This window comes from Cetorhinus maximus, chromosome 1, assembly GCF_964194155.1.
Source record: "Cetorhinus maximus chromosome 1, sCetMax3.hap1.1, whole genome shotgun sequence".
NCBI lineage: Eukaryota > Metazoa > Chordata > Chondrichthyes > Lamniformes > Cetorhinidae > Cetorhinus > Cetorhinus maximus.
The window spans coordinates 159,086,045-159,113,570 of record NC_135879.1 but is presented as its reverse complement, the minus strand read 5'-3'; the positions used below and the strand labels follow the sequence as shown (position 1 = coordinate 159,113,570).

The 27,526-nt window shown below is 45.1% G+C and overlaps 1 protein-coding gene across 2 annotated transcripts in view; it reads right to left on the bottom strand.

Annotated features, from left to right (window-relative positions):
* adamts6 (ADAM metallopeptidase with thrombospondin type 1 motif, 6) overlaps positions 1-27,526 on the bottom strand; it is a 338,642-nt gene that overhangs the window by 87,915 nt on the left and 223,201 nt on the right. For both annotated transcript variants that reach the window (XM_078548849.1, XM_078548859.1), the window contains exons 13-14: positions 6,251-6,396; positions 230-293 (exon numbers count right to left, since the gene is read on the bottom strand). In XM_078548849.1, the coding sequence (XP_078404975.1) occupies positions 230-293; positions 6,251-6,396 (210 nt within the window). The remainder of the gene's footprint in view (positions 1-229; positions 294-6,250; positions 6,397-27,526) is intronic.

Here is a 27,526-nt window from a genome sequence, read left to right as displayed (position 1 = left end):
GGGTTACTGTTCAAAGGGTGGTCTTCTTCAGAACAATCTTGATATGTGAGTCTCACGGGAAATATTAAAAACTATCTTTCTCATGCAGGTTAAGGCTGGCCAGCTGTACATTTCCACAGCTTACTATATTTAATGGTGAACAGTTGTTTTCTCTGGAGAATTCTAGAATTGCAAAAGTAAACTTTATCACCCATTACCGTTGCCAGTAACCTTTAATGGTTTCACTTACGTCAGTATTACAGGAGCGGTAACGTCTTCTCTCTCCGAGGCAATACTTCCCACCACCAGAAGGCCTATTGAACAATTTGAAAAAAAATGATTCAAGAAATAGGATTCCATTTTGTCACATAAACCTTGAGAGATTAACAACATAAAAATTAAACTGTGCTCAGCATATCACAGCCAGAATAAAAATGTCTAAACAATCACTTCAAGTACATTGAAAAGCAAGGCAGTATTTCAACACACTTGTTAACAGTTGCAAGTTGTTCATAGCTAGAAATATAAATTAAAATATAAATTAAAAACTGTTTAAGGAAGAATTGTTTTTGTTTGTCAAAAGAAACAAGGATGTTTTATTAAAAATGTTTGATCATATTTTGCACGGATTAGCTAAAGGATATTCATTTTTCGATTAAATCATTATCAAAGCAAGCCTTCTTACACTTTCGTCCCTCTGCAAAATACCTCATTCATGTTCTATTGAAAACAAACTGTTCAGTCAGCAGAAAATTTAGTGGAGGAGACTTAACTGGTCTATTTTGAAGGATTTCCCACATTGAAACAGGACCAGCGGACTGAACAGAAAAACAGGTGCCAGGTCCAGGTGCCTCTGAAGAAGCCAGAGGAGCAGTTCTGCTTCTCTCAGCCCCACCAAAATAAATAAGCACTTATCTTCCGGGCTCCTCTTTGGCTGCGTCACAGCAGATGCTGGTCACAGTGTGCATGGCACATGGCCTGCCCAGCTGAGTCTTAAAATGGCATCAGTATCCTATATGTGTGTTATAGTATCCTGATTTAAAAATCCTAATTAGTGATCTGCTTGCTTCAAGCAGCTGCCTGTTTTGAGGACTTGAACAAATTGGCAATGGCCACAGCAATGGCAGGAAGGGCGTGGAAAGCTTTCTCCCATGATTCTAGATGCTCTAGGAGGCTTCAAAATCTCCCCCAGTTTTTATTTCACATAGTGTAAGGGAGTAACTTTCAACTTAGACATCAAAATGCAGTATTATATCAGCCGCCCATTATATACCTTACCAATCCCATATGTCCCATTTTACACCCTTGCCATAGTTGGAAGTTACCTCCCCCGCAACCCCCCACTCCAAAATCTCTACATCTTACTTGCTTATGTTAACTTTTTCTAGTTCTATTACCTCCTGATTTTGGTGATTCAAGCTTAGCACTTTTTTGTTGAAATTTTTGGAGCATAACTGCTTTAAGCATTTCCCATAGGACAGCATCCAAGTATTACTGAATTTGGATAGATCATGTTATCCACTATTTTAGCATCTTGGTGACGAAAGTTAGCCCATATAAGGCAAAAAGCTGAGTCCAGCCATCTCATTAGTAAGCGACCAATAGGAAAACAAGAAGATCATTTAAATAGAAAACTATTTAACTATTTTTAAATTCAGACAGTATTGCTGGATGCACTAAATGAAGGAAAAGAATATTAAAGAAAGGCAAGTAAAAGTTTGAAAAATGTTACGGCAAGAATTTCTTTACAGCTTCGCCTGCTCTGCTGCGTAACTTTGACAGAGGGTTAGTGGAACACCCGTCTGCATGAGTAAATGGGCTTTCTGCCAAATCTCTGCCAAAGTTATGGAGGCTTTGCAGAAGAAGCTTTGAGAAATCCCTGGTGTTGTCATTAATCTGTGTTTCACACCAAATCAATCTAATTCTAAGAACTAAAATTTGAAAGGCTAGTAACAAACAATTTGCCACATATTCATGAAGCACGTTTATATTAATTTTTCTTAACATTCTACCTATCTTTTTCATAATGTGATTTAAAAAGTGCTGCAAAGCATATTTTCCTGAGTAGATAACAGAACAGTTTATGAATTGAAGATTTGTGGGAAGATTTTCCTTACTCTTGTCCCTTGGGAAACACCCAGTTCACTGCCAAGGATCAGGAAAAAGGGACAGAGGCAAAATTCACCCAATTCTTTCCATTTTCTGTTCTTTTAGACTTCCTAGACCTTTCTTGATTTAGGCCTGAGGTGACAGGGGGACATTTCTCACACACTAGTCCAACTCTGCTCTTGCGAAAGTTTATAGATGAAAAGAGATATTTTGGTGCAGATGGTTCATTGTATCCATGTACCCCTTGCAAAAGTAACTCAGCTAGTCCCATTTTCCCAACCTTTCGCTGTAGCTCTGCAATTTTTTTCTCTTTAGGTTCCACTTTGAAAGCCATGGTTGAAACTGCCTCCATCACATTCGTAAATAGTGTATTCCAGATCTCAACCACTCACTGCACCTAAGAATTTTTCCTCATGTCACCCCTGGTTCTTTGTCAATCTGGTTCTTCGCCTTTCCACCAATGAGAACAATTTCTCTCTATCTGGTCTGTCTAGACTTCTCATGACCTATCAAATCTTCTCTCAACCTTCTCTTCTCCAAGGAGTTCAGCCTCTGCTTCTCCAATCTATCCATGTAACTGAAGTTCCTCATCCCTGGAACCATTCTTATAAACCTTCTCTTTATCCTCTCTAAAGTCTTCACTATCCTTCTTGAAGTGTGGTACCCAGAATTTGACATAATGCACCATTTGAGGCTGAACGAATGCTTTATCAAGGCTCATCATGACTCCCTTGTTTTTGTACTCTATGCCTCTATTTATAATGTTGGTTCAGTATTATATCTCAACCTATATCTTCGATGATTCTTGGCATAAAACCCAATGTCCAATCATTTTTACAACCTTATTCATTTGAGGTTTTAATGTCCTGTGGACCTGAGCCTCCAAATCCTTCTGTTCTTTCTCACTACTCAAACTCCCCTATTCAATATGTAATTATTACATTAATTTTTCAGATCAGAATATACCACCTTACAATGAATTCTATATCCTTCCTTTTTACACATTCTCCCATCTTATCAATATCCCCTTGCAGCTTCCTTTATGTCTTGCAATTATTTACTATGGGTGGAATTTTCCCAGCCTGCTGGCATTGGGCGTGTTTGTGTGGCGTGAGCAGACAATATGACAAGAAGGCCAAAAATTGGTTTCACAACGTCATGAAACCAGTTTGTGATTGTTCGCTCAGCCCGTCGATGGCGGACCATGTTTCCCGCCATTGGACGTCAGGAACCTCATTGTAATACATTTGCATATCAACCCACTGGATATCATCCACCCCCACCCCCTGCTGGATCATCTGCCCACATCGGCAGGAAAATTCACAACAACATATATAAGGCGTGCACTAGGTGGGCTGCACTTCGCTCAGGACTTGTTTGCCTACCTTGCTTTGGACACCACTCGCAGTCATCAGCACCAGGCTTCACAGACAGCACCACATCACTTTTAGGGGAGCTCACCTACCTACCAGGCCAACCATAAGGTATGGGTGGCTTTTCAATGGCTGCAGAACTAGGGTTGTACTGGGAATGGAGGGTATCCCAGGGTGTGTGTGGGGGCACATGTTGATCTGTGCAAGTGGCTTCAAGGTGATGAGGGCTGAGGAGATAGTTTCCAGAGGAGATGAGGCCAGATGGACATGTGAGGATATGTGTGTGAGAATGGGTGGTGGTGTCCCTTGAGCTGGCAGTGAATGAGATACCAGTGAAAGTGTGATACGCTTGAGTGCGTGAGTTTAGAGTGATGCGATGGTTGCCTTACCCTGGCTGCACAGATGAGATAATTCTTCCTCTATCTGCATTAGATGGCCAGCCCCTTCTGTGCAACATTGGCATTGATCACCACTGCCATTGCTCTCCAGCCAGAGTGGTAATGTTGCTGCCCCTCCTGCGGTCAGAGAGGGGGTAGAGGACATCACAACCTGCCTCCACAGCATCCAAAAGGCGCTTGAAGGATGTGTCACTAAACCTGGGGGCTGCAGTCTTCTTCCCTTTTGGGACCATTTCTTCTTTGTAGCAGAGCTGGGCTGGAAGCACTGACAAGTGTGCACATGGTGTACTTTAAATGTGGTGCCTGGTGTGATGAAGCAGCGAGGTGACAGCATGGTGGGCAAATGAGAGCCCACCCGCCATCGAAATGGCATGTTTCCCAGAAATGGGAAGATGTGGTGGGGTTGGGATGATACAGCATGAGAAGCCGTCATTGCAGCCAGCGGGTAAAGTGTCATTTTTCCCACCCGCTACCGCACTTAGTGCAAATCTGGGACAATTCACCCCTATGTCTACCATTTTGGTAGAATCCTTAAATTTACACACCACTCCCTCTAGCTCTATACCAAATCATTGAGGTACACAATGAAGAAAGCAGTCTCAGAATAGAACCCTGTGGGACAATGTTAGCTACTTCCAGCCACTCTAAGGAATTGCCTGTTAACCCCTGCTCTTTGCTTCCTCCTTCTAATTAGCTTTTAATCCAATTTACTACCCTCCCTCTATCTACACCTTCTCCAATAGTCCTCTGTATTGTCTCAGCATAGATCTTCAGACGCCAGCATGCATGGGCAGGCAACAGGACTTCACCCTGGCAACAACCAATTAATTGGCTCCCATGGTTCTGTTGTTTTATTCAGGATGGCCACCACCAACCACGCCACCCCCCCACCACCCCCCACCACCCCCCCCACCCCCCACCTCCCCCACCCCCCCACCCTCCTACCCCCCACCCAACCGGTGGCAATGGCCAGTGCTGAGGCAGGCTGGAGACCAGGGGCCCAGTGGGTTTGTGAAGACAAGATTTAAAACTAAGAATGTGCGAGTGCTGGAGAGGAAATCCCTCTGGAGAAATCATGGGGCTGTGGGCGCTGCCTTCCCTGCCTGTGGCTCTCTCTTTGCTTTATAAACCTTCTCCCCAGGGCTGCTGCTGGGAGGCCACCGCCATTTAGCTGATGGTCTCCTCATGAGGCAGTGGATCAATCTGCCATTGGCAGACTGCCAATGGCACCTTAAAATGGCTCCTAATTCAACCTTTAATTGTAAGAATTGGTGGCATTCCTCCTTGAGTTGGGCAGCCTGTCTGCTTCCGGCCCCACTGTCGGTAAAATGCCCCAACCTGTCAGCCTTTGTTGGGGAGCCAATCTGACCCAGATCCCCATGATTTTACCTGCCTCCCACTCCCGCCCCGCTCCCAGGGGACAACTATGTCCTCTGCAGGGTCTTGAATTTAAATTTAGAGATCAGCCACTTAGGAATGAAATCAGTCGAAGTATAGTGGAAATTTGCAATGTAATTCCCGAAAGGCTGTGGATGATGCAGCAATTGAAATTTTCAAGACTGATCAATAGTTTTTTTTGGACAAAGGTATCTCGGGATGCGGAACAAAAATTGGTAAATAAAATTGAGGGACAGATCTGCCATGATTTAAGTGAATAATGGAACAGGCTCAAAAGTTTGAACAGGCCACTGCTGTTCCTGTGCTTCAATGTACTCGCCAGGTTCAGTCTAGTGAGCTGCATCAGTTGATTCATTTGATGCCACAAGCTGACTGGCTCAATGCAAATGAAACCAGGGCCCCAAAATTGCTGCTGCCTCTTCGCCACGGTTATGGGCAAATAGTTGGCACCCAAAATCCTCACTGACATCTATGCAAGAAGGATTTCTAACACAGACACAACTTATCTTTGCTTGCGTATTGCAAGTTTTCTTTAAATAGAAATATTTGAAATGGAGATGTATTGCCTGTCTGCTTAGTCTGTACAGTTATCTGAATATCCCACCTGTTATATAGAATCATAGAATTGTTCCAACACAGAAATACACCATTGTTGTGTCTGTGCTGGTTCTCTGCAAGAGCAATGCACCTAGTGGTGCTGGTAAGGAATTATTGAAGGACACTTAAATTGATCTTGCAAACTGCTTCACTGTTAGAAATAGTGGCAGTTCAGCATGTTATCCAAGTCATGCTATTCAACTATTATCTGTGACCACAGATATGCGATAAACAGTATTATTTAGAGGTGCTAACCCGCAATTATAGAATATTACTATATTCAGTCTTATTCTTCCATTGCAACCTTTTGATCCATGTTATAGAGAACATATGAAATCAAGTTACAGTGTTGTTTTCAAATATGTCTTTTTGCTCTGGCTTACTTTAGTTACTTACGCTGGACTGTCACAGTGCCTCAGAGATGAGGAGACTCCTCCCCCACATGTTCTACTGCATTCTCCCCATATGGACCATGGTCCCCAGCCTCCATCTAAACTCTGAGGCCAAGTACCGAAAAGTACACATTCACCTTGATAACACCACTGTAAGAGACCAGAAAATACAGAATTAGCTATTCAACTAACAGAGTGTGAATAGTCTAACACGTTAAGCAATGATGAATTGTAGCAATTAGTAATCCCTATCCTAACAAAATGTAAACTTAAGAGTTAAATACCAATTACTTTTGTTCAACTATTAGGGCTGGATTTTTACTACCCAGGCAGGTAGCTCAAGTGGGGAAATTTCCCCATTCGGCAGATCCACCTCTTTTAAATGACCCTGTTGGAACCAATTTTCACTCAGGGAGGCAGGGGCGAGATAGAGACAGGCCTACCAAAGCAGATCCTAGGTGGCCACAGGGGCGGATGAATGCCAAGGTGGGCTGGCTAGAAGGTCCGCCTCGGTTCTTTGTCCCAGTTGTTTTAAAAGATGTTAGGCCAACTAGCCCTCACCCTCACACACCCTCCCTCTGACCCCCATGCCCCATCATACACCCATTGCACCTCCATGCCAACTCAAACCCCCAACCACCCTCCATTCCCCTTCATACCTCCCACAAAGCACTTCCCTACCCACTTACCCAGAATCCACCATGGGAAGACCTTATGAGGCATGTGGAGATGAAAATAAAATAAACTTCTAACAATCTAATACAGCTTTAACTCATACACACTTGATAGTGAATACAACTCCCATTCATGAAATCTATTAAAAGCTTTTAAATCTCCTTAAGTGGTTAGTTGGTTATAAAAGTAAACACACTTCAGTAGCCACATCAAAGACAGCTAATCCTTTAAACTGCCAATTAAACTGTGAACTCAGAATCCCCTGCTGGGATAAGTACTTTTGTAGCTTTTGAAACCCTGCCAAGCATTCATAGTGACAGCCCTTGGGAAATGTCAATAAAGAACTCTATTGAAACTCTAGAACAGGTGTTCTTGTCTTTTTATAGCCTATACCAGATGACTTGTCAATCAAAGCAGTCTACCAGACGCTGTGTATTATAACTCTGACAGCTTAAACCTGTTCTTTTCATTTTTAAAGAGCAGGGGATTTTAAAAACTTCAATTCATGACACTTAAACAGACGTTATCTGTCCATCGAGAGAATTTACCTCTACTCCATCAATTCGTGACTTCCACACTGTGGGTTAAGGCCTGTTGTTCAGACAAAATTGTGTCTATTTGAACTTAACATTAGGCTCAAATGGGCTTGCTGAGTTTGGTTTTCCCACCTATGTGGATCATGCCCCTCCCCTTTTTCCTTGCCAACAAAAATTGGATCTGTCAGAAATGGGAACGGGACTTCTGCATCCGTGTCCTACCTGCCATTTTAAAGGGCTGCGGAGTCTTCCCGACTCTGTGAAAATACGGCCCTTAGAGTCTCACGGTTGCTTCTGATCCTGCTCACAAATGTTGTGACATTTCACAAAATCATCGAATGGTTACAGCATAGAAGGAGGCCCTTTGGCCCATTGTGTCCGTGCTGGCTCTCTGAAGGAGCAATTCACTGAGTGCCATTGCCCACCCTTTTCCCCATAGCCCTGAAATGTTCTTCTTTTCAGATCATGATCTAATTCCCTTTTGAAAGCCTCCATTGACCCTGACTCCATCGCACTCTCTGGCACCGCATTCCAGATCCTAACCACTCGCTGCATGAAAACATTTTACCTCATGTCGCCATTGTCTCTTTTGCAAATTGCTTTAAATGTGTGCCCTCTCATTCTCAATCCTTTCCCCAATAGGAACAGTTTCTCCCTATTTACTCCGTCCAGACCCCTCATGATTTTGAATACTCCTGTCAAATCTCCTCTCAGCCTTCCCTTCTCCAAGAACAGACGCAACTTATCCAATCTATCTGATGGCAACTGAAGTTTCTCATCTCTGGAACCATCCTCGTAAATCTTTTCTGCACCGCCTCTAATGCCTTCACATCCTTCCTAAAGTGTGATGCCCAGAACTGGTTCCAATACCCCAGTTGAGGCCAAACCCTTGGTCCAGATCCTCTGCTCTCTGAATCATCGGAAACAATCCAGTGAAATTCCTGATGCGCTACCTCCATGGGAATTGCCTGGGAAGTTTAAATTTCTAATGGGCAATTCACCAGTTCCCCAGGACTCTCCGCAAAAGTCTCCCGACTCTGAGTTAGAGTTGGAGACTTTGGACAGCTCCGACTCACTTATCTGAATAGTTACCCAGGAAATGTTAAGTCAGAAATATCTGAGTCTAACCCCTGGGTAACTATACAGCTGACACCCTCAATCATGCACACTGACCCCCGACTCCTCCCTTGACATCCCGACTACCCCCTTCACCCACTGACTACCCCCCTATGATTCCCCAACTTGACTACCTCCCCCCCAATCATCCGACTACCCTCGACCCGAACCAACTACCCCCTCCTCTCAACAATACTAACTGACCAACCCCTGCCCCGAGCTGACTAGCCCCACCACCTGACTAACCCAAGATGTGACAGCAGAATCACAGAATCTTTACAGTGTAGAAGGAGACCATTTGGCCATTCTGCACTGGTTCTCTGAAAGAGCATTCTACCTATTCCCACTCTCCTGCCTGATCCCCGTAACCTTGCACATACATTCTTTTCAGATAGCAATCTGATTTCCTTTAGAATATCTCGATCGAACCTGCTCGGGAAGTTCATCACTCTCTCAGGAAGTTCGTTCCAGACTCCAACCACCCTCTGGGTGAAAAAAATTTCCTCATAACACATTTACTTCTTTTGCCAATTATTTTGGATCTGTGCCCTCTAGTTCTTGATGCTCTTTTGAGCGGGAACAGTTTCTTACTATTAATCCTGTCCATGCCCCTCAGGATCTTGAAAACCTCTTCAAGACTCCTCTCAGCCTTCTTTTCTTCAAGGAAAACAGTCCCAACCCCTCAAATCTATCCTCATAGTTACAGTTCTTTATCCCTGGAATCTTCTTTAGACCTACGCCCTGACCCACCTACCCATTCACCCACTTATCCACCTCACCCAGAGGCCACCTTACCCCCTACCCACCTGCCACCCTACTACCATGCCCACCTGTCACCCCACCCACCTGTCACCTTACCCACATGCCAACTCACCCAATTACATCATCCACCTACTCACCCCATCCATTCACTCATTCATTCAGTCACCCATTCACTAACATTCACATTGGACATTTAAACTTACCTTACAGCAGCTAGTGCATTAAAAAGGAGGCATGTCCATTCTTCCCCCCAATACTACAGTGCTGCAATGGAGCTTTTTGATGGAACCTGCGCTCTGCATTTCTGAAGAAGCCAGGCTTGGAAGACACGGCCAGAAATGCGGAGAAGTGTCAGGGTGGCCAAAAGTAGGAGTTGGGTGGCCACTCCTCGGAAGATCTGGGCCAGTGTTTTATAGAAGTTTTAAAATAACTTCCTTGCTTTTGTATTCACTGCTCTGCACATATACACCCAGGTCCCTCTGCTCCTGTACCGACTTTAGAATTGTAACCTTTTTTTATATTGTCTCTCTGTGTTCCTCCTACCAAAATGCATTACTTCACAATTATCTGCATTGAACTTCATCTGTCACTTGTCCGTGATTTCCAACAACCTTTTCATGGCCTCTTAAATTTCTCCACTATCCTTATCATGACTCACAATATTTCCAAGTTTCGTTTCATCTGCAAATTTTGCAGTCGTGCCCTGTACACCAAGGTCTACGTCATTAATATATATCAGGAAGAGCAGAGGTTCTAACACTACCCCTGGGATCTCCACTATAAACCTTTCCCAGTTCGAAAAAATGAACCATTCACCACTACTCTCTGTTTCCTGTCACTCAGCTAATTTTGTATCCATGTTGCTACATGACCTCTAACTCTATCATTACCATCAAGCCAGGGGATCAGCCCTGGTTCAATGAACAGTGCAGGAGGGCATGCCAGGGGCAGCACCAGGCATACCTAAAAATGAGGTGTCAACCTGGTGAAGCTATAAAACAGGAATACTTGCGTGCCAAGCAGCATAATCAGCAAGTAATAGACAGAGCTAAGCGATCCCATAACCAACGGATCAGATCTAGGCTCTGCAGTCCTGCCACATCCAGTCATGAATAGTGGTGAACAATTAAACAACTCACTAGAAAAGGAGGCTTCACAAATATCCCCGTCCTCAATGATGAGGGAGCCCAGTACATCAGTGCAAAAGATAAGACTGAAGCATTTCAGCCAGAAGTGCCGAGTGGATGATCCAACTTGGCCTCCTCCGGAGGTCCCCAGCATCATAGACCCACGACCATTACCATCTAGAAGGACAAAGGCAGCAGATAGATGGGAACACCACTACCTGGAGACCCCCTCCAAGTCACTCATCATCCTGACTTGGAAATATATCTCCATATCTATACCACATGGACTGCAGCTGCTCAAGAAGGCAGCTCACCACCACCTTTTCAAGGGCAACTAGGGATTGGCGATAAACACTGGCCCAGCCAGTGAAGCCCGTGAATGAATAAAAGTAAAATCAATACTACCAACTCTCCTCCCTTCCTTCCTTTCCTATCTTTCCTCAACGCCTTGTATCCAAGAATATTTAATACAGTTCTGCCCTTTGAGTCAGGCCTCTGTTATCACCACAACATCATATTTCCCCCTGGCTATCCGCATCTGTAACTCACTAATCTTATTTATCACACTTCGTACATTCACATACATGCACTGTAACCCTAAGTTATTGCCTCTTATGCTGAACCTACCTAATACCTTACTATTTTCTACCCCAGTATTACCTGTCTCTCCCAATATACTTGCACACTGGTATCCCTCTCTAGTATTCCTGGTTCCCATATCCCTGCCAAGTTGGGTTAAGCTTGGATGAAAAGTAATCTGTACTCATTGCACATTCATTACAAATTTGAGCAAGGACCACAATGTTGTTCAAGGTTGTCATAGCTGAATTTCTATTAGTTTCTTGGGGGAATTTAGTACTCATCAAGGTGAAGGATTGGATTGGGGGAATACAACGTTTTCCTCACTTGTGTCAGCATCAAAAATCCACAAGTTAAGTGTTACTCACCCAGATGATGAACAAAATGCACGCTGCACTGCCCAACCCCAATTTCAGAAGTTAACCTGTTAGTGCACCTCCCCAAATGTTTCTACTTTACATTCGAACTTATAGCTTCTCTAAATGATATTGCTAATTTAGTGCTTGATATGAGGCAGTTATGCATGTTGGTTAACGTTCTTTGAGAACTGAGTTGTTATTACCAAACTATATTTAATATCAAACCCATTTAGCCTGCAGAGAGGGGAGATTTTCACTCTATCAATCTGAACTGATTTCAAACACAAGTTTTAAGGTTAGGTAGTAATCCCTTGAACCATACATTTCCTTAACTGAAAATATGTTAATATTGAATTAACAAAATTCTTCATTATGCATTGTTTGAATTTGTGACATTCATTAAAATGTGGCATATTTACTTTTGTATATTTGCAAAATTTGTTTTCTGAAAAAGGTAACAGCTTTCATTTAAATCCATTAAAAACTATACAAGTAAAATATACATCAAGTAAAGAAACACTGAGTATTCTTTTCAAATTGGTGCTATTTACTCTTTGCAACAACTCCTATCTTGAGAAAGAAAATGACAAATGTCCATTTTCACATATTTTGTTCAGGATTTTCCATCACTGTTTATTCTGAAATATCAATGTGGATTTTTTGAACTCATGATATCATCAAACATGTTATAAAATGTCAACAGATGAATTTAAAATTCTTGTAAAGAAATTCCAATCTCAATTGCATTTGGAAATAAAACAGAAACATTTGCACTTTTTAAATGTAATTTTGCATGATTATCTTTTAGCATAATTAATCACCTAGTAATGTGAAAAGTAAGAGCATTCTTCAAATATAGAACTTTTACTCGTTCCTTTACATGCACATTATATCCATTAAACATCTAGGACTTGGTTTGAAGTAAACAAGTTATGCTGAATTTAGTGCAATCTTTTAGAAGTAAATAGGAAATTCAGGCAGAACCATTTCTTATGAAAGATAATGGACATATGGAACAAATTATGAGGGAAAGCCCTTTAAATAAATAGCATAAAGTGGTTCAAAGGACAACTAGCCATGCTCCTATAAAAGGCAATTAAGACAAATGATGAGAAGATACTTCTGTGGGATTAAGATAAATCAAAAAGGGGTAAATGAATGCACCAAATTGCTTACATTTTCACCTGCTTATTTGGCATTTTCCCAGTGAGAGCCAACATTAAGGTGTGCACAACAAAGGGGGAAAATATCAAAACAAGCAAGTGGGAAATTCAAACAATTTAACCCAATAAAGCACAAAAGGCTGAAATTTCCCAGAATTGCACTAGTTGCGGAAGCGGGGGTGGGGGTGGGGGTTAACATGGAGCCCTACCCGCCGATGAAAATGGCGGGTTTTCACGCCGTATCTTCCTGAGCCCACCTCATTATATATTCACTCCCACGAAACACGCCATTTCCACGGCGGGCAGACTTTCATTCGCCCGCTTGCCATCACCCCACTGTTGCATCACGCCAGCCGCCATCTTTAAAAGGCAACCGCTAGCAAAGCGCTCATCACCACCAGCTCACCAACACTGCCGTGGAGACATGGCCAGCAAAGGCAAGAAGACTGCAGCCCCCTACTTCAATGACAGATCCCTCGAGCGACTGCTGGATGTCGTTGAGGCCCACAGGGATGTGCTCTACCCCCGCTCTGGCCGCAGGGGGTCACCAACCCAGCTTGGGAGATGGTGGCAGCGGTGGTCAGTGAGAGCGCCCTGTAGAGGAGGACAACCACCCAGTGCCACAAAAGGATGAATGATCTCCTCCATTCCGCCAGGATAAGTCACTCTTTTCATCACTCCCAACTCACACACTCACAAACCCATCACACACCCACAGGGTCCTCACTCACTGCCAGTGCAAGGGACATCATCATTCACTCCTTCACACACACCTGCATTGTCCTCATCCCATCCATGGGGCCAACAGGCCAGGCATACTTATCATCTGGCCCAGCAGGTGTCCTTATACACTTTCCCCATCTCTATCCATGCAGAATGTTGCTGAGTCCGAGTCAGATGATGAGCCTCTAGACTTGGTCATGGCACAATTGCTGGAGCTGCAAAGGCAAGCTCGGGAACATCAGGAAGGGATGTCCACTGCACTCCTCAGATTGCAAGGCACAATGGAGGAGTCCATCTGCCTTCAGGCTGAAGTGATAGCACCAGCATGCCAATGCGCCACAGTCAACACTGGCAAGATGGCGGCCGCCATGGAGGCCGTGGTCCAGGACGTCACTCCTGCCCTGCTGTGCGGGCTCAACTCCATTACTGACGCCCTAATTGGCCTCCAATAGTGTGTACACGAGGTGGGTGCTGGGCAGCTCGATCTCACTCCAGCTATCCTTCCGGCTCACCGAGTCAGCCAGGGGGCCCTTGGACACCCATAGGGAGGAGCATCAGCTCCTCTAGAGCCATCCACTCAGGTGACTCTGGGAGTGACCAGCCCATCTGACTCCCCTCTTCCTGTGACCTCCGCAGACCCAGCTTCACAGGCCGAGGAGGGTGCCACTGCCACACAGCAGGACCCCAAAAGCAGGTTGGGGCCCTCCAAGATTCGACCCTCCAGAGAATGCCCGCCAAAGTCATCACAGACAGGGCATCACAGTCAGCAGGCTGCCTCCACCTTTGCTGTGGATGGCTAGGAAGCACCAAGACATAGCAGCAGGGTTAGGAAGGTTAAGAATATGTAACTCTTTTGAGTCAAAACAAGTTAAGAAGATGTTGTTGCACAGCCTGGGCATGGGTGTTAATCACTTGGACATATTGCTCACCATTGTCAGTAAACTCCCAAGAATGTCTCCCTGCCTGTGGCTCCTTGTTCTGATGAGCAGTGTTCTTGTCACTCAGATGTGAAACCTTTCTGCACAAGATAAAAGGCAGGTTTCTCAGTCCAGGGCCTCTTCTCTGTGCTCTGTGCAGCCTTCAGACTACAGTGATGGTCCAGCCTCACACTCCCTGGAAGCATTACTGATGCCTGCACCTCAGCAGTGCTGCCAGAATGTAGTGGGCAGATGCCACAGAGTTCTCTCATTCTCTCTGTGTGCTCTCAGCACCTTTAAGGTGAGGCTGGCCCCCATCAGACCAGCATCTGTGACCAGTGATGCTGTGCACCAGCTCCTGAAGGGCTGAGGTGCTGAAGAAGGACCCAGCATCAGATTCATCTAAAGTTTCATGGCTGCGTCTCTGAGATGGATCATGGAGCGCAAGTGAGCTGCCCTCGGCCAGAGAGGAGTCAGACATTCTCAGAGGCTGTGTGAAGACCTATGGAGTGTCCTCACTGCATGTTGTCATCATCCTCCTGCGATCGAACAACTATTAGGGTCTTCACTGCATCTCCATGACAGGAGCATTCTCACAGAGGGTATTGACGCTGAGGTAAGCCAGACTGGAGTCAAACGTTCACAGCTGCGATGTGAGGATCTACGGGGACACCTCACCCCATGTCATCATCATCCTCCACAAATCTGGCAGCTATGAGGGCCTCCCAAGCACGCCTGCCTTGTCTAGCCAGTGCGAGAGCCACATCCCCATCGTCGTCACCACCGAGGACCCCCTCACCCTCATCCCCGTCAGCATCCTCCTCATCGGAGGAGACGTGAGGCTCCTCCATCTTCTCCTCAGCCAGCTCCTTACCCCGTTGCAGCGCCAGGTTGTAAAGGGCGCAGCAGACAATGACGATGCGTGACACCCTCTGTGGACTATATTGCAGGGCTCCACCAGACCGGTCCAGACACTGGAACTGCATCTTCAGCATCCCGATGGTTTTCTCCACCAAGTTGCGAGCTGCTGCATGAGCCTCATTATAGTGTTGCTCTGCTGCAGTCAGAGGCCGTCGCACGGGTGTCATCAGCCACGGCCCCCGTGGTAACCCTTGTCCCCGAGGAGCCAACCCTGCAGCCGCTGTGGACCCTGGAGGACTGCAGGGATCTGCGAGTGACTCAGGATGTAGGCGTCGTGCACACTCCCTGAAAAGCGTGCGCACACCTGCAGGATGCGTTTCTGGTGGCCGCAGACCAGCTGCACGGTCAGTGAGTGGAAGCCCTTGTGGTTGATGAAGTCCACTGAGTGTAGCAACAGAGACCTGAGCACCACATGAGTGCAGTCAATCCCACCCTGCACCTGTGGGAATCCCGAGATCAGGGTGAATCCAATGGCCCTTGCATCCTGGCTGTCCCGGTCTCAGGCGAAATGCACAAAGTTGTGTGTCATGGAGAAGATGACATCCGTGACCTCATGGATGCATTTGTAGGTGGCAGATTGTGAAATCCCACAAAGGTCACCTGTGGAGCCCTGAAAGGAGCCACTGGCATAGAAATTGAGAGCCGCATTCACTTTCACAGCCACTGGCAGTGGATGCCCTCCATGTCCCCTTGGTGCCAAGTCCTGCAGTAAGTGGCAGATGTGAGCCACCAGGTCCCTAGACATGCGCAGTCATCAATGACACTGGTTCTCAGTCATCTGCAGGAATGCCAGGCGGTGTCTATAGACCCTGGGTGTGGCTAAGCACCGACCAGCCATGGCTCACTGTCACTCCTGGACAGCGTGTGCGGGAGCCCCAGCTGCCCCCTTGTTCCTGAGGTTGCTACTCCTGCCTTTGCACAGCCAGGAGCCTCAGTCGCTCTCTCCTCCATCTTCTACAGTCTTTGTGGGCCATCAGGCACACAGCTAGGTCACCAGGATCCATGATCTTGACATAGTCCTCCTGCAGCATGAAAGAGAGAGAGATGTGGTTATCATGGCTGTACTTAGCACCTTTCCTGGCCCTGTGTGACTGCCCCTTAATGCTTCCCGGAGAGTGCTGGTCACCCCTCGGATGGCCAGAGACGAGTGCGCTGCATGGCTGCCCTGTCAACCTGCGACATGGGGGAGACTGATCCAAACCAGGATGCTGAGATTGCAAGGGGTTGTGAGCCGCTCCAGTAGTGACTGTTACATGGCCAGCATTGGCGAGGAGATTGTACATCGTGTGTAGTCCAACTGCTCCAAGGTCCTATGGCGGACTCGCACTCTGTGACAGGCGATAGGGGCGGGGGGGTGGGGAGTAAGATATGGGGTGCTTGGCGGCCCTTTGGTGCCTCTGCGTTGTTTGCATGGGTGGGCAGGCTAGGAGCCTGACCCCAATCATATCACTGTGGCTGCGCCTGATCTGTCTTAGTTGCAGAGGCATGATCAGTTTATACAGGTGCCCCTAATGCATGGCCACTTCCCTCACTAACCCTGCCCCCCCACCTCGACTGCTTGTGCGCGGGATGCAGCGCCAGGGCAGCATTTGACACCCCCCTCTGTGGGGCCAGGCATCAGTTGCCCCTGCCCTACCGGCGCCCCTGAGGCCTGTAAACAACAGGAGAACACTGCTGCTCACTTACCTCAGTTCCCCCAAAGTGATGGCCACCAAGTGCACGTCGCCTGTGTGCTGTTATGAAACATGTCACCGTGCTTTCCCACCGACGTGGACAATACGGCAAGGTTCCAAGAGCTTGGCAGGATGGCCTTTTAATTATGTGCTAATGTATTACAATTAGCTCCCTGCCGCCCGATGGTGGGAAACGTGGCCTGCCGTTGGTGGGCTGTGCGGAAGATCACGACCTGCCTTCACACCATCGTGAAGTGGGTCCCGCCATATTTTCCGTGCATGTCACCTATCACATCCGCTGCCAGCGGGCTCGGGAAATTCCGCCCATATACTTTTTCCAGGGCTAGTGAACCTAGATGGCTGCTTCCAGAAGGGCTCCCATAAATACTTTGACTGTAATAAAAAGAAAGCGCCAACACTGAAGCAGAAAGACACCAAAGATCCATTCGTAGCACATCAGGAATTGTCTAATGATAACAAAGGTAATCTGTCATGAGGCAATACTTTAAAATCTAGCAGTACAACCAGGTAGGATTAAAGAGGGGAGGAATGATCAGAAAGAGAGGCAAGATATAGCCTTCATTGGGAGCTACTAGTATCGGGAAAACTAAAGAAACGGCCATGGTGAGCACAGTCTTGGGAGCAGTAAAGCCTGGTGTGGTGCTTCAGGGAGCGCTGTCAAAACCAAAGGGCTGACAAACAGCTCAAAGTAGGTTGTTAACTTAAATAAATCTAAACAGCAGCAACATAGGCAGAGGTGAATTTATTAGAAAAAAGAACATCTATATGAATGCAAAGACTTAAAGGACAGTTATTAAAAGTGAAAAAAAGAACATCCAAGGCAAGGAAAAGAGCATATCAAAAAATCTAAAGGGGAAACTTGAAATAAAAAAGTAAAACTACCAGTAGATTACTGAAGATATATAATAGGGCAAGCAACATTCATGAGTACGATAACTACGTTTACAAGATACTTTTGAATCTTAATACTGCACATCCATACAATCCTAAATAATTTTAGGATTTCATTTCCATTATTCTACCAGTAACTACGTTCAAACGGTTGATGATTCTCTGTATGCAGCACCTGTTTTTATTGACCTTAAGCTTGCCATTTAGTGATCTGAATTTCTGTCTCCTCCTACTGTTTGATTTAAAATAGTAATCCAGTTTGGTCTTAAACATGCCATATACTATTTAAATATCACTATAGGCTCAATAGAATCAATTCTCATCTTCCTCATTCCCAGACTGAAAAGTCTAAGAATTTCCAAGTATTACCTCATAACTCAGACCTATGTCACTAGGGAACAGTCTTGCAACATCCCCAATGCTTAAATATCTCCATTGTTTTTCAGCAACCAGAACTGGATACAGTATTCAAGATGTGGTCTGGCCAAAGTCCTATACAGTTTGAACATGACTTCCTGTAACTTGTATTTTACTGTTTTGATAATGTACTCCAACATCCTGTTGGCTTTGTTTTTTTTCTGATCTGTATTATTTGGCTACATTTAGTATTGAGCCTATTACGACTTCTACGTTAATTTCATCGTTAAATACTTAAGTATCATTCTACAAGTATACATGTTGCCAATTTTTTATTTTTATATGTAGCACCGAGCATAGCAAGGGCACAGAATGTACTCTGGGTGGGGGACTTCAATGACCATCATCAAAAGTAATGCACTATCACCACTATTAACCAAGCCAGCTGAACCTGAAGGATATATCTGCCAGACTGGGCTCTCGACAGGTGGCGAAAGAACTAACAAGAGGGAAAACCTTGTTCTCACCAATCTACCTGTTGCAAATGCATCTGTCCATGACAGTATTGGTAGGAGTGGCCACCTTTGTCCTTGTGGAGACCAAGTCCCATCTTCACATCATGTTGTGTGACACTATCACTGTGCTCAATGGGGTAAAATCAGTTAGCAGCTAAAAACTGAGCATCCATGAAGCTCTGTGAGCAGCAGAATTGTATTCAACCACAATCAGTAATCTCATGCCCCGGCATATACCCCACTCTACCATAACCATTAAACTGGGGGGGTCAACCCTAGTTCAACTAAAAGTGCAGCAGGCCATGCCAGGAGCAGCACCAGACATACCTAAAACTGAGATGACAACCTGGTGAAGCTACAGCATTAGCCAAATGCATACTAAACAGCAGAAGCAACATGCAATGGACCAAAAAAGGCGATCCCACAACCAGAACAAAGCTTTGGTGTGTTCAATTAAACAACTAACCGAGGAGGAGACTCCACTACTATCCCCATCCTCAATCAGGGGGAAGCCCAGCACATCAGTGCAAAAGACAAGGCTGAAGCATTTACAACAATCTTCAGCCACAAATGCTCAGTGGATGATCCGTCTCGGCCTCTTCCAGTATCACAGATGCCAGTCTTCAGCCAGTTTGATTCACTCCACATGATATCAAGAAATGATTGAAGGCACTGGATACTGCAAAGGCTATGGGCCCTGACAATATTGCGTCAATAGTACCAAAGACTTGTGCTCCAGAACTAGCTGTGCCGCTAGCTAAGCTTTTCCAGTACAGCTACAACACTGGCATCTACCCGACAATCTGGCATACTGCCCAGGTATGTCCTGCCTACAAAATGCAGGACAAATCCAATCAGGCCAATTACTGCCCCATCAGGCTACTCTGAATCATCAACAAAATGATGGAATGTGGCAAGTAACTCCCCAAAGCCTGGTCATGGTCTACAAGGAACAAGTGAGGAATTTGAAGGAATACTCTCCACTTGCCTAGATGAGTGCAACGCCAACAACACCCAAGAAGCTCTACACGATCCAGGACAAAGCAGCATCTTGATAGGCACCCATCCACCAGTTTAAGTATTCACTCCCTCCACCATTTGTGCACAGTGGCAGCAGTGTGTACAATTTTCTTTGACAGCACCTTCCAAACTCTGCCACCTAGAAGGACAAGGGCAATAGACACAAAGGAACATGATCACACACAAGTTCCTCTCCAAGTCACATGCCATCCTGGCCTGGAACTGCATCATTGTTCCTTCACTGTCGCTGGGTCAAAATCCTGGAAGACCCTTCCTAACATCCTAACAGTAGGTACTGTAAATGTACCTACATCACAGGGACTGCAGCAGTTCAAGAAGGCAGCTCACCATCACTTTCTCAAGAGCAATTAGGGATGGACAACAAATGTTGGATTTGCCAGTGATGCTCACATCCTATGAATGAATTAAAAAAAAACACAAAATGGAAGCTGTAGCACCCCTGGAGAACAATGATCACAGAATGGTCAAGTTTAACATGATTTGAGAGTTAGAAATGCCTACTGTTAAGTTGAATGAAATAAGGAAGCAGCAAAAGCAAATGAATTGGGGGATATTGTTCAGCATCCACTTCAGTGTAATACATGTGGAGCATCGTTAAGGACAGTAGAATATAAAATCTGTGAAGCAGTGATCATACTTTACAATCCTCTGATCAGACAATACTTTGGATGCAGCATCTAATTCTGGTTGCCAAGAAAGAAGAGAAACATTTAAGCACTGGAAAACTTTATCATACAAAAGGCCAATTCTGACTCCTGGATAGTCAAGCAGTGGAATGTGCAAGCCATTGATCATACTCACAGCGAAGAGGTGACTACTATTTTGAGACACTGACCTCATCCAAAACATGCTTGTGACTAGAACCATGATTTACATATTGAAGTGTGTCTACCATATGAAGCAGACAGGTGCTTTGGGTACCTGATAGTGGTCCTCTATCAAATAGTGCAGGCTGCACTGTCAATATTAATGGGCCAGTAAGGCTACCAACTCCATTTTGGGGCTAATTCCATGAGATGTGACAAGTGAAAATCAGCCTAAAAGAGTGTGGAATATACTTCCAGACAGTGGCCGTGATTTTCTGGCCACGCTGTGGTGGGACCCAACATGAGGGATGACAAAAGTCCATTGACTTTTGTCAGGACTGGAATATCCCGGCGGCAGGTGAGGCTGGAAAATCCTGTTGAGTGCTATAGTGGGTTACAATAGGGAAGGGCATTCAGGACTTTTCTGGATGGATAAATTAAGATGGGCAAAATGGCTATTATTATTATTATCTGGAATTATGTGGTGATGTGGTAAATATACTGAACAAGGTGGCACAGAGAGATCAGGAAATTTCCAGTCATCAGTAAAACGACACCTCCTCTCACGTTTGTATCACTGCAAGTTCCTTACTTCACAATTTATTTTTTTTTAAATACAATTCATAAACATTCTTCTTTGATGTTTGTATAGCTCAATGTCCTTTCATTTTGTAATCGGCAGAATCTCAGGAGCAGCCTTCTACCAGTATACTGTCCATGTCTTGGAAAGCAACCAGGGAACATCACGAGTCCCTCACGACCTTCTTCATTAAATGATGAATTTGTATCACCAAGTGCTTCCCAGTGTGTCAGAAAATGGCATTGTGCCATTAAGAGGGATTACCTGGACCTGTAAAAAGAAACAAGTCAGGGCCAGATGAACATACAATAGGCATTTGGAAGAGCTCGGAATAAAAGAGAGATAAATGAGAATTGAAAGGGTAAATTCAGGGTGAGCAAGTAGTTAAAAGAATGTACAAAACTGCATAATGATAGATAAGCAACAGAGAAGCTAGATAGTTTATCTTAGGGATATTAAAAAAGGCATTGTGGAAAGCTACAGAAGGGTGAAAAGTAGCAGAGATGGACTAGGGAGGGTAAGTGGAGGGACAGAGTTAAGCCAGTGGCATCAGTTAGGGGCCACACTCACTGGCTTCCTCAGTCATATGTCTACAATTACCTTATTTGAAAATTCTTGTGCTGGCACTCCTGATCAGGCCACTAGGCAATGGAACATGGAGAAAGGGAATGGCCATCAAATGGGCATCCACCTGTGTCAAAGGAAAAACAGATATATAAATAATATACTGTTACATTTATTTTATTTTATTTTAAAAATGTCTTTTTTTTTGAAATTGTGGGAAACTAATATATATATCAAAATCATCAAAATATGTATAACTAATAACAAAGTACCGTACCTTTTTACTTTGTGAAATAAATAAATTCAACTTCTTTCTCTGTATGGAGTTCCTCCGTTTATTCCTTGAAAGAAGTGGTCGTTTTATGCAGTTGTCTTCTTAAATAATGAATTCAATCCCCTTCCACACCGCCTTTGGTGATTAACATTTTTCAGATTGCAAAGTGCCCGAAGATAGCATTTGTCCCATGAGGGGCTAAACCAAAATGGGACCAGATTGATGCTTACTCACCACACTCACCTGTTAAATGTACCGTGTGTGTGTATGCACTCAATGACCTTTGCAAAGAGCAAATATAACTGACGGCACTGTAAAAGTTGCTGCGTAGCATTATGTTATTCCTGTGTAACCTCCTTGGTTCAATACCTCCCTTATTCACTGTCATTTCTGCTCTCTAACATGTTGTTTGTAAAATTATACATTGATGCCATGATGTACCATTACTAAGACATTTGCAGCTATGACAGTGCTGTATTATCAAACCACCTTGTAATGTAAATATAATTTTAGAAGTGTTACGACTCAATATTATAACTACCAAATGAACATGATGGGTTGGATTTTGTTGAGGTTGTGTGAATTGGAGGGCCAGCAGCTCTTCAGTCCCAGCAGTGCCACAAGAGCAATGGCCCCTGCTGGAATTACAGCCAGCTGCATCATCGATGGAGGCCGTCCTCGCAGCAGGGTAAGTGGGGTTGAGGATTGCTGGGGCCATTCAGGCAGGCCTGGTGAGCGATTGGTTAATGATTGGTGAGGGCAGGGGGGCTGTTGCTGTGGGGGTAGCCATTGCCTTCACAGGGTCCCTCCATGGGCTATAAGTGTCTGATCAAGATGGCCTCTGGGTGGGAGAGCCTTCCTCCACATTCCCTGCTGCTGGTAAAATGCCATGGCAACAAGAAGGTGACGGGTACTCTACCCACCCTCCAGCCCTCCCTACTGATTTTTTGCACCACACACCACCACCTGCCCCCCACCCCACCCTCCACAACCCCTGCCTCCCATCCCGCTCCAGCAGGCCCAAAAAATCAGCCTGATATGTGATCAGTTAGCTCTCCCTTTTGAGAAGGTCTGAATATCTGTCATATGGTCCAGGTCATAATCTCAAAAATCTTCAAATTATAGAATAGAACTATTTAGAAGGTATACAACAACCCAAACACAAAAAGCCATTGATTAATATTTTTAATGGTTGTTAATTGTCCTTCAGTGAACATGCTATTTATTGCGGAACTGGAAAGGTAACTGGCGCTGCCACAGAAACTTCCACACACACATGCGATCCTGGCTTCATCCACAAGCAGCTCATGAATAAAATGGAAACTGTTCTCATTACAGCAAATATATGAGCTGTCCACATGTGCAATCAAACTCAAGGTAACAAAGCAGTTCTGAAATGGCAAGGAACATGTCTTCCATTCTGCACAGCTACTGTGGGATGTTGAGAAGCTGAAGCAACAAAGTGATACCTGCTAACATAGATCACTTTCCCCTTTACCCAAGCCCTTTTCATTTTCATATTTGGTGCAAGTATTCAAAAGTAGCATGTTTCAGATTGATCAATAAACCCAACTCAATGAGGGTAGATGGTGGGGAGGTACCTAAAATAAGATAATGGGCAACCCACCCACTCCTACTTTTAATGTAGATGCTAAAATATTTAAAATGGCCGTGTACCTCCAATTTAACTTAACTTGAGTTCTAACACCTACCTGCAGGAAGCTTGCCACCAAAAGAGAGCTGTGAAGGGCTTGCGGGTCAAGGGGAGCAGAAGTGCATCCTCCAGCCCACCATATTTACCTCCATGCAATTAAACTCTTGTGGTCGGTTGATCCCACCCACCCCCACTTGTGATATTTACTGTTGCCTCCCCTCCCCCACAATGTCTGACACCAATACCCTGGGATATCCGACTCTCCCCCCACTTCCCTTACACTGTGATATCATACTCACCCCTCCCTCAATGTCAGACTTTTCTCTGCTCAGCTCTCCCACTGTAGCCCACCCAGCAGCCAATTGGACTGTCAATCTGGCTGGCTGTGGTCTGGAAATCTGTTGTTAAATTCAGCAGGACCTGTGGCCGCAAATCCTCCCCAACCCTCTCCTATTCCATCTCACAGCTATTATTGTCACCGATGTCTCTCATGTTCTATTAGATGCTTCTCATTTTGCAATCCAAATGTGCCTGGACCACAGATTGTCATATGTGGCACTGGAAAATGAAAGCAGTTTACAGTCTGCACCATCAGATCAATGCAAATATTCCAGCCCTGAAAACCATCTTGTTCTGCGTGGGACTGTTATACAGAGTACTAAAGACAGAGGGGTCCTTTCTGTATTTACACAATGCATCACTGAACAAACACAGAAGATAAAAATGGATGTCAAACAATGGCACACAGCATTTCTCTATTGTTTTCTTCAGTACAAAACATAGTTTACCTATTTTTCAGAACAATGTCAACATGACAGAATAGAGAGTCATAATACTGTTTCAATTAGAACAGTTCTAAACTGCACTTGTTCCATATTAAATAAAATGAATTCAAGATAGTGCCAATTGTATAAAAAAAGCTCTCAGTTTATAAAAGCAGTTAAAAATGAAACAAATAATGCCAAATGGAAATCTGGACTGCATACCTGGTTTTGTTTCAAACTGCCCTGTACAAACAAATATGAGCACCAAAAAAAAACCTTGGGCTGAATTATATAAATTGCCAGATTCCCCGTTCCACCTCAGCTAAAAAGTCAGGGGCGGTGGGGCCACCAAGGAGAACACCCGCTGCCCTGCAGCCATTTAACGGCCAATGGGCCAGTAAATGACTGGAGGTGGGATTTCCACCCCTCAGTCTACCTTAGGAAGTCAGCCATAGAGAGTGACTGACCAACCAGAGGTTAGCAACTCTCCAATACTTCAGGACAGAGGTCTATGTCCCAGAATTTGGGTCAGTGTTTGGAGGTCTCCCCAGGTGTCCAGTTGGCAGGCCCTGACAAGGAGGTGAGGGGGGTGGGGGCTGGGGTTTGAGAGGCCAATAGGAGAAGGGCAACCTGGGGAGGTGTTGGGTAAGGCCTTGGTGGGGGGAGGCCCTCTGATGACCCCAGGGGGCCCATTAAGGAGGAACCCACCCACCCGGGACCCACCCACCCACCACCAGCCCGCACAGAGTAACCTGTCTTGGTGTTGGCTTCTCCTGTGGCTGTTTAAATCCTGATGGCAGCAGGATGAGGCCTTTAATTCAAAGTAATTGCCCACATAATAGTCTCAGTTGGACCACTGGAAGGCAGGCCACCCGATGCCGCCTCACCGCTGGTAAAATTGCACTAGGAGGAGGGGTGGGTGGCTAGGCAATGGGCAGGCTGTTGCTGGACTTAATGAATCCCTCTGCCTTCAAACCCACCGATGGGGAGCGGAAAATAGCCCCCTGCTTTTATAAAGCTCCTTTCCTTGCTTCAGGATGTCCCAAAGTGCTTTACAGCAAATGAAGCGTTTTTGAAGTGTAGGTCTACATTTTAGACTGGATACAGTTTCTATTTTTTTTGATGGATGGGGTGGTGCGGGGAGTTGTTGTAGGAAGCCTGCTCCACAACGCCGAAGCCTGTGAGAACAGGTAGGTGTACTGGGGGATGGGAGAGATTGCGGGGGTGTCCGGATCAGAGGTGTGGATCCAGTGTTGGGCAGGGAGGAGCCATCTGATCGCTGGGCGGGGTTGTGGGTGGGGGGCGTTTATTCAGTAGCGTGTTGGGCCTGAAGGAAACATTCCTGCTCCTCCTAGGCTACAAACAGTCCTGTGGATTGGATGGTAGCTTTTCAAGAAAGGTGGGAGAAGGAAAATAAGGAACAACGGACAGTTAGCCTGATATCAATCATCAGGAAAATAGTACGATCCATTTTTAGTAGTAACGGGGCACTTTGAAAAACAGAACAGCAACATGTATTTATGGAAGAAAAATTATATTTGACAAATTTGTTAGCATTTTATGAGGTTGTAACAGGGTATACAAGAAGAAACCAGTGGATATAGTGTATTTGGATTTTCAAAGAAACAGTGAATAAGGTGCCACACAAGGCGGGATTACACAAAATTAGCACCCATGGAATTGAGAATTGGTTAACGGACAGGAAATGAAGAATATGAATAAATGGATAATTTTCAGGTTGGCAGGTTGCAGCTAGTGTTGTATTAAGGATCAGCACTTGGGCCTCAGAAGTTTACAATCAATGTCGGTGACTTAGATGAGGAAAATGAGCGTAATGCAGTTTGCTGATAATACAACGTTAGGTGGAAAATTAACCTATGAGGATACAAAGAGGCTGCAAAATGATTTAGACAGGATAAATGAGATAAATGCAAGAAGGTTGGAATATTATGTAGAAAAATGTAAAGTCCTCCACTTTGGTAAGAAAAATAGAAATGCAGAATATTTTTTAAATGGTAAGAGGCTGAGAAATGTTTGCATTCAGAGGGACCTGGGTGTCCTTGTCAAATCACAGAAAGTTTACATATAGCTATAGCAAGGAATTAGGAAGGAAAATGGTATGTTAGCTTTATTACAAAGGGATTGGATTTTGAGAGTAAAGAAATCTTACTATAATTATTTAGGGCCTTTACACCTGGAGTACTATGAATGCTTTTGTGATCCTTACTTACCTGAGGAAGGAGATACTTGCCCGAGAGGGAGTGCAAAAAAAGCTTCACTAGACTGATTCCTGGGATAAGGGTTTGTCCTAAGAGGAAGGATTGATTAGACAAGGCTGATATCCCATATCATTTAGAAGATTGAGGTGTGATATAATTGAAACAAAAAATTCTTAAGAGACTTGACAGGGTAGATGCTAAGAAAATGTTTTCTCTGGCTGGGAAGTCGAGAACATGGGGTCACATTCTCAGAATAAGGAATCAGCCTTTCTACCTGAGAGAGCTGTGGCTCAGTCTGTGAGTGTATTCAAAACAGAGGTCAATAGATTTTTGAATACTAAGGGAAGAATTTTCTGTGCCCAATGGCATTGGGCACGCTCGGAGGCGTGAGTGGACAATATGGCAAGAAGGCCAGAAATCGGTTTCATGATGTCATGAAACCATTTGCGATCGTCCGTTCAGCCCGTTGATGGTGGACTGCGTTTCCCGCCGTTCAGAACCTCATTGTAATATATCTGCATATCATGATAAGGCCAGCCCACCGGAATCATCCCCCCACCGCTAAGTCGTCCGTCCATGTTGGCATGAAGGCACACCAGTGTAGAACACGTCTTGACAAGTGCAAGGTGCAGAAATCGGGACTTACCGCCAGGGCCTTGCTCACATCATGGACATCCGAGGAGCAGAAGATGCTGGAGCCCGACAGCAACAGCACACTGGAGGAACATCCATGGCATGCTGGGTGGATTCTCATGGGTATGGTTCTGCTGCAAAGCAGCTCACGGAAATTGGAAAGTCACCGTTGAGGGTCTGCTCACAACGGATGATGGTCAAGGGCGTGGACAGGAAGGTCCAGCTGTGTTTGGGAGAAGAAGATGTAGCCGGGGTTGAGAGAGGAAGGTTGGGAGGGTGGGGTTGTTGGGAGGGGGTAATGAAGGTGTTGGGGGGTTGAGGCTGGGGGGCAGAACAAAGGTGTTGGTGGGGAGTGAGGTTGGGAAGGGGAGAACAAAGGTGTTGTGGGTGTGGGGTTGGGAGGGGGAGAA